The sequence below is a fragment of the Sceloporus undulatus genome, chromosome 1 (assembly GCF_019175285.1).
Source record: "Sceloporus undulatus isolate JIND9_A2432 ecotype Alabama chromosome 1, SceUnd_v1.1, whole genome shotgun sequence".
Lineage (NCBI taxonomy): Eukaryota > Metazoa > Chordata > Lepidosauria > Squamata > Phrynosomatidae > Sceloporus > Sceloporus undulatus.
Genome location: NC_056522.1, coordinates 38092573 through 38105106, shown reverse-complemented (window position 1 = coordinate 38105106; position 12534 = coordinate 38092573). Strand labels below are relative to the sequence as shown.

General features: G+C 37.8%; 1 protein-coding gene across 1 annotated transcript in view; it reads left to right on the top strand.

Moving 5' to 3' along the window:
* USH2A (usherin) overlaps window positions 1-12534 on the top strand; it is a 665459-nt gene that overhangs the window by 571174 nt on the left and 81751 nt on the right. Inside the window, 1 exon segment of the mRNA XM_042475774.1 lies at window positions 1099-1453. Within this exon segment, the coding sequence (XP_042331708.1) occupies window positions 1099-1453 (355 nt within the window).

Sequence of the window (12534 nt, the reverse complement as noted above, 5' to 3'; positions counted from 1 at the left end):
AAAGTACCTGCATCCATTTCTCAACATCATAAAACCCTCACTAATCATATTACATAATATACCAAACTTGATTTCTATTGCCATTGATTGATTTTGCAACTTCTTCTAGAAATAATTTGCCAATTTTTCATGAGCAACTATATTTTTCACTGGAGGCTGCCTTCTTCATCAGCTAAGCAGCTCTTGGTTGGAAATGTCTATCATGCATTTACCTTAATAATACTTAGCACATACAGAGAGCAAACTTTTGAGTAAGTACTTCTTGCAGTTACTTAAATGTGATTTTTGCAATACCCCTAAAGCTCAGTGCGAGTATTTTGACTAGAATTGAATGAGATTGAAAGAGAGAGAAAGATTTGACAAATTTACTCTGTGAACTTATGCTAAAGATGACATTCAGAACAGAGATTTCTCACTTCCTAGCACAGCATCTTAGATACTGTGCCACACTAAACCTCATGTATCTTGGGCTATTGCTGATATGTACACCAGACCCCTTTCAAAAGATTGTTTTTGAACAACATATGTGTGGATATTGATGCAAGTAATTCAAAAATCACAAAAAAGAGATGAGACATCCATTATTATAAGTTTGGATACAAAGTGTCACATCATGTCATGAACCATTAGATGGAACTGGAGTATTGACTAAGGTGTGAAGGTATTGGGGGGGGATATAATTTTTTTCTCCTTTATTTTCCCAAGTGACTTTCACCCATTCCTGATTAGAATATGAGCATCAAAGAGTTCTGTCCTACTCCCATCAGGATATGACTAGTAAGCAAAATTCCAAACTAAAAATGACATACAGGTATTGTTCAGGCCCTCTCATAGTCCTTTTAAAAAATCCTTGTTACAAAAAGAAAGCTGTAAAGATCATTTCTTTAAACTTTTCTGACCAAAACACAAAAGAAAGCAAACTGTTGGGAAACAGGCTGATGATATGACAACAAAGAGTCCTTTCTGCTATGCAGTGCTCAATAATCACTGATCTGTACTAGGTTATCCTAATTTTGATGTTTGTGCTTCAGTGTCAGTATCAGATGACTACATCTTCCTTTGTAAATTACTTACAGTTAATTTTCTTATAACTTTCAGACGTCCTGTGGGAACTCAAAAGAAACTGCTTGTATTCATCTGGTCTGAGGGCGCTTTAGAATTTGTTGATGCTACAGATGTTCTTCAGCCATTCACGGGGTATGAATATCATGTCAGAGCTCAGAATTCCAAAGGTTCTGTGAATAGTTTGTGGTCTTCAACACAAACCTTAGAAGCGCCACCTTGGGGCATGAGAGCTCCCTGGGCCCAGGCTGTAAGTGCTTATTCTGTGCTCTTAAACTGGACCAAGCCTACTTCTCCTAATGGTCCTATCTCTCGATATCGCGTGGTCTATCAAGAGAGGCAGAATGATCCAACATTTAATACTCCTGCGGTTACTGCACTAACTCTACCGGTAAGTGTAACTAGCTTTTGTTGGCTTGTTTTGGCTATTTGTTTTTAACAAGATAAATTTTGGAAGATTGTAGTTTTCCTTTCTTGACCAGTCATGGTTTAAAAACAGGAAATAGAAGTTATCAGCCTTTGTGAAAAATCGTCATTATTTTAGTGCAATAGCTTTTGCTAACTGGGCAATGGCCGTTGACCCTCCATATCTATGAACTTTTTGTCCATGGCAAACATTGATTTTACCATTCATAGAAGGGATGCCATTTTACTATGCCGTTGCATATAATGGGATCTGAACATCCATGCATTATCCAGTGTGGGGTCCTGAAACCAAACCCAAGTGGACACCAAGGGCCCACTGTAATATATGTGTGAGTAAAATAGAAAAATAAAAATTTCCAAGCCAAAAGTACACTTTCTTTGTTTTCAGTTGAAACACACCAGAGTCATGGCGTAGGAATAATCTTCAAAGAAGTGTTTCTCCTGTGAGAGATCGTAATTCCCATCTGACAATCTGTTCAAGCCTTACTGCTTAAAGTTTAAGCCCCTGCCCTGCTGCAAACCTTCATACATATATATTTTTAAGGTTTTTTTTTGGGGGGGGGGACCATTCAAAAGCATTTTGAAAAACATTTTTAATTTAAAACAACCCACATAGCTTCTAAGATGTAAAGGGATTTTTTTTTCCTTTTTAGAAAATATTAACGAAAAACACAAGGGCATTTTAGATCCACGGCAGAATTTTCATTAACAAGAAAATAAACACAAGTCCTGATTTGTTCTCCTGTGCCTAAAGCAGCTAAGTGGGAGCATGAAATTGAGGGAAACTATACCATATATTCCCTGGAAGATGTGAGGGAGTGGACTGTCTCTGTGTAGAGGATGAGTTGGAAGGATTTCATGCCCTCCAACATTTTCACAGAGGAAAAGTAGAATATGTCTGGCCATGCAATATCACATTGTGGTCAATATGGCAAAAGTTATTAATGAGGAAAAAAACATAAGCTAGGAGAGGTTTCAACAGTTTGCTTTTGCCTGCTGGGAAGGACAAAGCTCCAGTTTTTTCATCGCCTCTCCTCCCTGCTGAGTTAAATGAGTGCAAACTACTTTTGCAATTTGAACTCAAGAACTGAAATAAGAAAAGGGGAAAGGGGCAGGTGGAGACAAGAACTGGGGCATTTTGAAAGTACCTGAAAAAGCGGGACAACAGAGGATTAATCAGGACTGTCCCTGCCAAATTAGGATACTTTTGGGTGAGTGGATTTCCCAATCCTGCCCTAAATGGGGGAAGGAAAGGATCTCCACATTAGGCTTGGCTTCAACACACTGCTGTGTGAAAGCTCAGGTCCATATTTTCTGTATTGGATAGGAGGTTCTGGATAGGAATTCTGTTGGTCTGAATGCCCCAAAAATCTCTCTCAAGATCTGGACCCCACTAGTGCAGACTTCTAGAATATAATAAGGTTCCCAGATATGTTCAAGTTGAGCCATAAAGAGTCAGCCTTCAAGCATTCCTAATCAAGAAGATATGTCGGGTAGAAAAGCGGACAAGAATGATGGAGCTAGCATATATATCCCAACTTTTTCCTCAGTAGTTTAAGTAATAATGTCTTAATAAATGTTATGATTTTCCAAGGTTTTGTATTTAAAAAATAATTGGGGGGGAAAATGAACCGATGGCTAATTGGAGGTAATTCTTTAATCTATGAACACAGTCTAATCAATCGTCTTACATAATTAATATATGAACTGTGCAAATCCTATCCCTGTCTACCTAGAAAGTTGGTCACACCATGGAGTTTACTTCTAGGTAAAAATTTATGGGATTGTGGCTTTAGGGATGTAATCCTAAAAATAAAATTTAAAAAATTATGTATTGCCTTAATGCTCATTTATACTTATAATACATCATGTCAGTGGAAACATGAAGAAAATTTAGTTTACCCTTTTTAGGTGAAGAATAGCCAAGTCTTCTCCTAACCATGTTTACTCAGAAGTAGAGTAGAACTTACTTGCTAGTATTACAGCTTTGAACTGTGACTATCTAAAATAAAGAAAAAATATAATGAAATCAGATTTTATTTTCAACTTCTGAAGTGTGTGTATGTGTATGCATATTGGAAGTGCATGCTGGTGTAAATGATAGGAAAATTAACATTAGTTTGATGCCTATGATTTATGTTTAGTAATTAGGGAGATTTGCCTCATAACTCTTCAGAATCAGAAATGATTTATTTCTGTACCACAAAAAGAAAAAGCTTTTACCAGTGCTAACACATGGTACTTTTATCATGTGGGCTGCAAAACCTAATGAAAAAAGGAACCCAGAATTAGATGGATTTTATGACCTCATTGCAGACATGGCAAAAGTCTGATGGTGTGATTCTTCTTCTACCCATGATAATGGGATCTGAGATACCAGTGAAGAAAGAGATTTTGGGATTGTGGTGAACAGATTAATTAAAAATTAAACCCAGTGTGCAGCTGCTGTGAAAGAGGCAAAGTTCATATTGGGAATGATTAGAACAGGAATAAAAAAATTAAACAGTAGCAGGGAACTCTAAAAATCTCAGAAAACTGCAAATCCCAGAATTCCATTTGATGGCACCATAGCAGATAAGACAGTATCAACACATTTTGTTTGTGTGGTTTGGCTATACCCCAGTCACTGCACCCCAAGAATACATGCACATATATACACATCAAGAGGGGTATTATAATGCTGGAAACAATGCAGAATAAGAAACAACAAAAATGATGAAGGAATTGTTTAACTTATTAAAAAGAAGAAAGGACATACCAGAGACATATATATGGACAGTTATGTAAAATTTGGGAAAAGGAGAAAATGAGAGATTTCACTCTTTATTTCTTTCATTTCCCTTATAAAAAGGTATGTTGCTACTAAAGTACAGTCAGCCCGCACCATATGTGGGCTTCCCTTATTTGGCTTTCAGCTTATGCTCAAGCCGCAGTACAAATTACAAATTGCTCATACACTGCATCACATGCACATGCCTCATAGTTTTCAATGGGGTGTGAGCATACACAGTTTCCCCCTTATGCGGGGGGGGGGGGGTGGGGGGGTGGGTGGGTGGGTGGGTGGGTCTGGAACAGATCCCCTGCATAAGGAAAAGGCTGACTGTAATACTAGAAGAGAGACCTGAGATCTTTTATTGAAACTGACTAGTGGGAAATTCATAGTGCATACAACTTCTTCAGGCATTCTCTTTTTACAATGAATAAGCACACAATGAGATGGCATGTGCTTGTTTTACTTCCCCTCATGCATTTCTGTCACTCACCTCACTTAAAACAGGGGTGTCAGTGGGTGTGTATGGGGAGTGTGAGCTGTACCAAGTGACACTTTAAGGAGGGGTGACACCACTGCTTCCAGATATCTACATTTTGGTAGAAATTGGCTGTTGCATTCACTTGTGTCCTTTTAAAACAATGAGGAGATTGTATGAGTGGGGCAAGCTCAGAGAAAGAAGAAAGTTTTTTTTTAAAAAAAAAATAAAATGTTATCTTTACAAACATCATATCTTACAAAATTTTCACTTTATCAACACAAAACTATGTATGTGTAAATACATGTAGGAATGCTGGACTAGGTAGGCTATTGGTCTGACCTAGTATGGCTCTTCTTATATTCTAAATTTCTTTGAAGATAGCATTAGATTGGACTTTGTGTGGAATAGAAAATTATGTATTGAATGCAGGCTACAGTACCTTTTGATGATGGGTCTAAAGGTGAAGCAAACATCAGACTTCAGACAGACAATTACCCATCAGCTGCCACTATATGGTGGTAGGAAAAATGCCTACATGGTGAACACCAGCTGTCCTGGTTCTGCCTTAGAGCATAGTAATAGTCATGTTGTATTATATAACCCCAGTACACATTTATGAATATGACATGAATATTATACTCTTTTCAAGTAAAGTACTCAATATTTCAGACATTGGATAGACCTTAGTTTGATAGGTTAACAGCTCCAAGCAAAGTTAGTTATGAGAATTGACCTGTTGTACCTTCCTTGTCTGAGTGGAGCCATGATTATTTATTGAACTTATTTTAATTTAATTACATTTAAATTAAGATGTTTTAAAAGTGGTATGACCCCAGGCGTATACCTCTATGTGCACCCTTAGTATATATGGCATGTTTCAGGTTTCTAGATGTCATAATCTCAAAACATATGACTCTGACAGTCAGATTAATGCACAACCGGTTTATTATTATAGAGTAAATTATCTGAGCACCATGTTCTGTGTTTAACACTTTTCCTGTCTTATTTATTCCAAAATGCTATGGCCAATCTGCTGACTTGGGCAAGTTAGAGGGAACAAATTACTCCCTTGTTCCAACAGCTGTACTGGCTACTAGCTTGTTTCCAAGCAAAATTCAAAGTCCTGGTTACTGTTGCTGCTGCTGTTGTGTGCCTTCAAGTCATTTCTGATTTATGGCGACCCTAAGACACACCTGTCATGGGGTTTTCTTGGCAAGATTTGTTCAGAGGAAGTTTGCCATTGCCTTCCCCTGAGGCTGAAAGAATGTGATTTGCCCAAGATCACTCAGTGGGTCTCATGGTCGAACCAGAACTGAATCCTGGCCTCCAGTGTCTTACTCCAACTCTGCCTCACTGGCTCCCTGTGGGTCAGAATACACCGGCAGTGCCGGCTTGGAAGCACCAGCTTGGGAGCGGTTTGTAGATAAGCTGCTTAGATGATGTACACCTCAGTGCAGCCCCCAAACTGGTATTACGCCACCCACCAAACCAGATGGCAGGCAGCATTGCAGTGCTCCAGTGGCATGTCGTTCAGATGCCGCAGGAGTGGGGCAAAGTTGTGGTAGCGGCAGAAAAGATGCCCCTTTGATGGCTCAAAGCAGAGCAGCATTTTGCCACCTCTTTTTGAGCCAGCAGAGAGCTGGATTGGGACTGTGGTGTGCAGTTGCCATGGCCCCAATCCGGTGCTCAAAGGGGCACTGCCCCTTTAGGGCCTTCTATTTTGGCCCTATGTCTTGGTTATAACCCATAAAATTCTTTATGGTTTGGGTTCAGAATATCTGAAGGACCCTGCCACCCTATATGAGCCTGCCATAGTTTTATGGTCTTCAGGGGAAGTCTGTGTTTTAGTCCCATGGTGAATGTACACACATTTGGTAAGTACATGGGAGAGAGCCTTTTTAGTGGCAGCTCCCAGACTGTGAAACTCCCTCTCCACGAGGTGCTTGGTTTTGCTCATCTCTGTGCATTCTTTCTATTGCTAGACAAAGATATTTTTGTTTAGAAAGGTTATTGACATTAAATTAATTGTGACAGAAGGGTATTTTAATGGGAAGCCCTGTGGTTGTTAGCAGTAATTTGTTTTAATTTGTGTTCTTGGCATCTTGGGTACCTTGCTGGAAGAAAAGTGGGATACAAATAAAACAAAATAAAAAATAAATACTTTAATCATAAGACAAACAAGAGAGACAAGATGTTGTTAAAGTTGGTTTAGAGCCAGATGGTGAGATTTTATGCATGGAAAGCCCTGCTGAGCACATCCCATTGTCTTTAGTAGGGCTTCACTACCTTATAAGTGTGTTTATGGTTGTAATGTGAACCTTAGTGTTATGTTTTCAAAATCTTGTCAGGCATGTCATTTTAATATTTATTTTACTGCTTAATAAGCAAAATAATACAGTATTGCAAATTTGTTTAATCTCCACCACTCTCTATGTGTATCAATTCTCTTTTTTGTATATATTAGGATTTCAAGGATCTTTTTTAAAAATGTAATTGTACTTTCCCCTATAAATCCTAGTGCCAAAGGAAATGTATTGTTTTCCAGAAATGGCCAAATGTTTAACTCTCTTAAACAATTTAAACAAATAGTCACTTTCTGGTTGTTTACAGAATTGCTTCAGAATTAATCTGTCTAGTCATGCATTCAACTGTCCTTCACACCAAGCCAACAACAACAGAAAATATCCAGGATGGTTGCATTGAGGGTAATAAAGTGCACCAAAATGGCTTTTTAAATAATGTTGCCACAGTATGTTTCTTTAGCATCAACATTTTAATGCCTTTGAAATTAGTATTTTCTTGGCACTGGATCCTAAAAAAATCTGAGCTGGAAAAACATATCAGAAAAAAAAATCACAGTGATTTAGTATGGCTAAGATAGCACTTGTCCTTTTCCATATATTTCTATTTCAAATTTCTTTTGCTTTTTGATTTTAAAATATGTGCTAATGTGGTAAGATTTGATTTTTCAGAGTAGAAGAACTCCATGGTTTTGTTTCCACCTCAGCTAGCATTAATTAATTTATACCGAAGCAGTTCTTTATTGCCCCAAATCTACTGAAGCACACATGGACCTTATTGTTTGGAGGTAGCATGTGCTGATTTAGAGCATATAATCTATATGCCTCATGCTGTTACTCTGTCTTCTTGCACAGCAGATGCAAATAATCTGTACTTCCTGCCGAGTCCATGATGCAATGTCATTACAGGGTTGTCTCTTGTTCTCTAGCTACTGTTTCAGGTAACTTCGCTTCAACTTGATTAATGCTTAAAAGATGAATGGATCTGTACAGCTAAAGACTGAGGTGTGAAAACGTCAAATTCAGTGAAATTATTGGAGATCTGCATAAAGACTATTGACTGTTTCCCAAATTTATACTCATTTGAAATGGGCCTTAAATTCAGTCTGGGTTGTGAGAAATATTTTCTCTGTTTTATTTTCTTACACTGAAGCTTGTGAATGGCAGATTTGATACCTATCTAAGAAATGTTACCAGGCATACCAATGTGTTTATAGTTCCTGAAATTCTTTGGATGGTATGCCCTAATATGTACCCCCAAATTTCCTTCAAATGTAGTTTTTCAGTGATCATGTAAGGATAGGCACCAGATTTTGCCTCAAGCAAAATTTCCACCCTGATCTGAGAGATTTTGCTAACAATATCAAAACTCTTTCTGTTTGCTACACAATACCACATATGAGCTTCCACATTCAAAAAGAACTTTGTTTCAGATGATTTTTTTAAAAAATTCTTATTTGTGGCCTAATTAGTATTTTGTCTATGTGCACAGATGAAATACATAAATTCAACCTAGACAATAAAGAAATTGAACACTTAAAGAGTTCCCATACCTTGGATCAAACATTGATCAGAATGTTGACTGCAGCCAAGAAATAAGACTTGCTGCTTTATCAATCTGAACTGTAGACATCATGCCTGAAAATACACTAACTCTGTGGAAATAAAATTTTCCTGTGAAATTGCTAACACACCCTTAACCACAGATTTGTGAATGGTACATTTTAATTAAAACCTAATTTCATTGAAAAAAACAGCATTGTGGTGATTAAACTTATGCCCCTTTAATATATAACGTACTGAGATAGTAGGCTAAATCATTTAATCTCCTGAAGCATCTCAACTGGAGAGCTCTCATGGGATATTCCATTAGTCATTCTTCCATTCAAGTTTCTGTGTTACTTTGCAAGACTTAAAGAACTGAGCAAGCAATGAGTTCTGTCTTTTATTGAATCAGTTAGATGCTCTTATTTTCATCATATAAGATTTGAGCGGAAAGAGAAAAGTCAGATATAAAACTCTCATCACCAGGGATGATGTTTTGTCTCACTTCCTATGTATATTCCATTCCAATATATGACCATATTAAAAAAGAGAGAATCCTAGATACTGAATTATGTGCCTGAAGAGAAATAGGCCTAAAACAGGCAAGCAAATCAAAGGCAACAACACTTTGTAAGCTTTTCTGCTGTAATCACAGTGCAGAGCAGCCATGCTAAAGTGCAGCCTAGACAAAAATAAGATGCATTATTCAGCAACAAAAACCTGTCTACTACTTTACTATCCAAAATGTCATGTTACCCTCACTAGTTTTTGTGAACACTTCCCGCAGCTCGAGAACTTTTTGTCCTATAGCTGATCTCACATCTCAAGCACTATAGAATATGGTTCCTTTGCAAGGAAGTGAGAAAAAGTTGTTCTTCAGCTCTGAAATCTGAAACTGACCTACCAATCCATAAGTTCACCCCTAGTCATTTGAACTGTTTTTGCTCACTAATAAGTTCTTAAGGCAGGGGAGATAAAATGAGGGCATAGCCCTTCCAAATTATACTTTTGCTTCCTCCAATTGACTTTTTTTCCAGTCCCCAATTTCTATCATTACAGAGACTTAGATACTGAAAATCATTCCTACTTAGATCTCTTATATTTACTGTGTTCACATTTCCTTGGTAACTTTAACAGCCCATTAAATGTGTAAACTCTATTTCTGAATGGTCAGCAGAAGCTTTAACTAGCTGCAATGCTAGAAAGTGAAGGAAAATGTCATTGGAGGGTTAGATAATTCTTAATTTGGGTGCAACTTCCTCATTTTTCTCTTCCAGTATACAATTTATGGGGAGAGGATTGCCCTGTCCTTCTTTAAATTTTTACTGAAGTCTTGTGGGCCACTGGTGCTTCTCGGTGTCTTTTTTCATACTTTAAAAAAAATACCTGTTCCACCCCATTCACACTTCCATATATTTACATAAAGAACCAATCAGTTTGTTTATTTCATTAGGCTGAAACAGAGCAAAATTGCATATGCAAAAATATAAAAAATAAAGCCTATGCATGTTTATTCAGTTGCAAGCTCCATTGCATTCAATGTTATTTACTCCTAAGTCTTTGGCCACAATATTATTGTTGCTATGGCTATGCAGAAAATCGCAGTCATTGATATAGTCCTTGCCTGGAGGCTCAGAGTTAACCAGACACAATACAAAAGAAGAAAAGAACATGGAGGGAAAAGGAAAGGAAACAGATTCAGGTACCAGACACATTTGTAGTTTAAATAGTTGCAGTTATATAGCAACTATTTAAACTGCAATTACTGCAACTGCAGTTATATAATTCTATGTGGTTATAGATAACTGATTCCCCCTTATTGGTAATTCTGAAATCCAAACATTTCAAAAGCCAAAACGTTTTCATGGGTGTCTGAGATAGTGATACCTTTGCTTTCTGATGGTTCGGTGTGCACAAACTTTATTGCATACACAAAATTATTGAAAATAATGTATAGTTTTTGTATATTTTATGTACATAAGTATGTATAAAATTATGTCCAGGCTATGTATAGGAAACCTAAATGAATTTAATGTTTAGACTTGGGTCCCAATTCCAAGATATCTCATTATTTATGCCTATGCAAATATAGGTATTCCAAAATCCCCCAGCCCCCCAGGAAAAAAACCCAGATCCAAAGCACCTCTGATCCCAAGCATTTTGGATAAGACTCAACCCTTAATATTATGTTTAGTACTCTTACAAATAAGAAAAAAATAAAAAATTAAATGATATGCATCACTCAATTCCTTTTTCACAACACACACTTTCAAATACTCTGGAACATATTTTTAGTGCTGAGAAAGCTATGGATTTTTTTTAAAAAAAATACAAGTAAAATATTCTACTTCAGAGCTGCATATGTCACTAATTCAGGCTATATGCCACTTAGCAAAAACTGTGAGTGGCAAGGAAGGGGCAAATGTTAATTGAACTGCTGTGCTGCTGTTAGCATGGAGAGTAGCCACCAGCAGAAACAAGATGGCTGCCCCAGACATGCCCTATTAGAGCTAGAAGATCACATCCTTAGCTCTGCAAGGGCTTATGGGTTATAAGGAAATCATACACAGATGACTAATTTCTTTATGGTTCACAGCCAAGCAAAGTGAAATTCAGCAGCTGTTCAGGACAAGTGACCACTCTAACGGCTGCAATATAACCCACTAAATAGAGAGGGAATTGTATGAGAGCAAGAGGTTAGCAGTGATTATCGGCAGGTGAGTGCTTTATTGAAGTTGAAAGACCATTAACATTGATGGAGTAATTATTTCAACTTGAAAGTAATTACCTTGATGGGTGATAACTTCTCCAGCGTCCCCAGATTGGATTGGGCCGAACAATTGTGAACTCCTGAAGCCTGGAAAAAATATTACAACAATACTGCAATGTTTGAATTACGGAAATCACTGTTAGAGTAGTATTAATTATGCCTAAGAGTGGAGAGATTTTTAACTTACAGCAACCACTGACCTCTCAAGTGAAGAGATATTTATTTTCCAATCCAAATGAAATGACCCACACCTGACATATGCTTCTCAAATTATTCACGTTATTTGAATTCAGCTTTTAAGATGCAAAACTCCTTTTCTGTCTGGAATTGCTGACCGCAGCTTTATTGTATCTTTGAACTGGGGAGTTTCCTGTATAAAATATACCATTGTCTCTTCCACTGTCAATCATAACAGCTTAACAGAGGTGTGCAAGAGAGACTCTGCAATCAGAGGGACTCATAAAATGTGTGGATATTCTATCTTCCCTCCAGAAACTTTGTCAAGGATTGTCCAGGAACTGGGTTGCTCTGTTCAGATCTGCATTTGGGTACAAATAGAAATGTGCAGATGGCTGGTTGTAGTTCTCCTTGTACTCAAACTTGCATCCCATTCAGTCCGAGGCTACCCTACACTGATCCACCACCCTACAGAATGAGCAGTCTCACTTTATTGTGCCTATGTGTATTTCATATATTTCTGTTTAGTCCATGCAAATAGTACAGTTGAATATGTGGGGTTTTGGGAGCAGCTGACATAACCCTAATTACACAGTAATGCCATAAAGGATCAATGCTTTCAGTTGCCAGCTGGCAATGTTTTGTGCCAAAGGCAAAAACCAAGTATGACACATCCATGGCTGGGAGAAGCACCAATCTGTATTCCTTTTGTTTCTCAGCCCAGAGAAAAAAGTCTGACCTGAAACATTATATAGCAGGGCAACCATGGGTCACTAGGAGTCCTCATTTGTCCGCATGAAAATCTGAGGGGCTGCACCCTGATCACACACCCAGCAACCCCTCCTCACAATATTTGCCCCCAGGTTTTCCCCAACATACTCTACGTAATGTGAGAAGCATTTTGCCATGTTTTAGCCTCCCCCAGCAAGAACATTTTCAATCCAGGAGAGTCTTCCCCCCCCCCAAACAGGGAGAGACTGAAAATCACTTGGAGGGCCCTAGA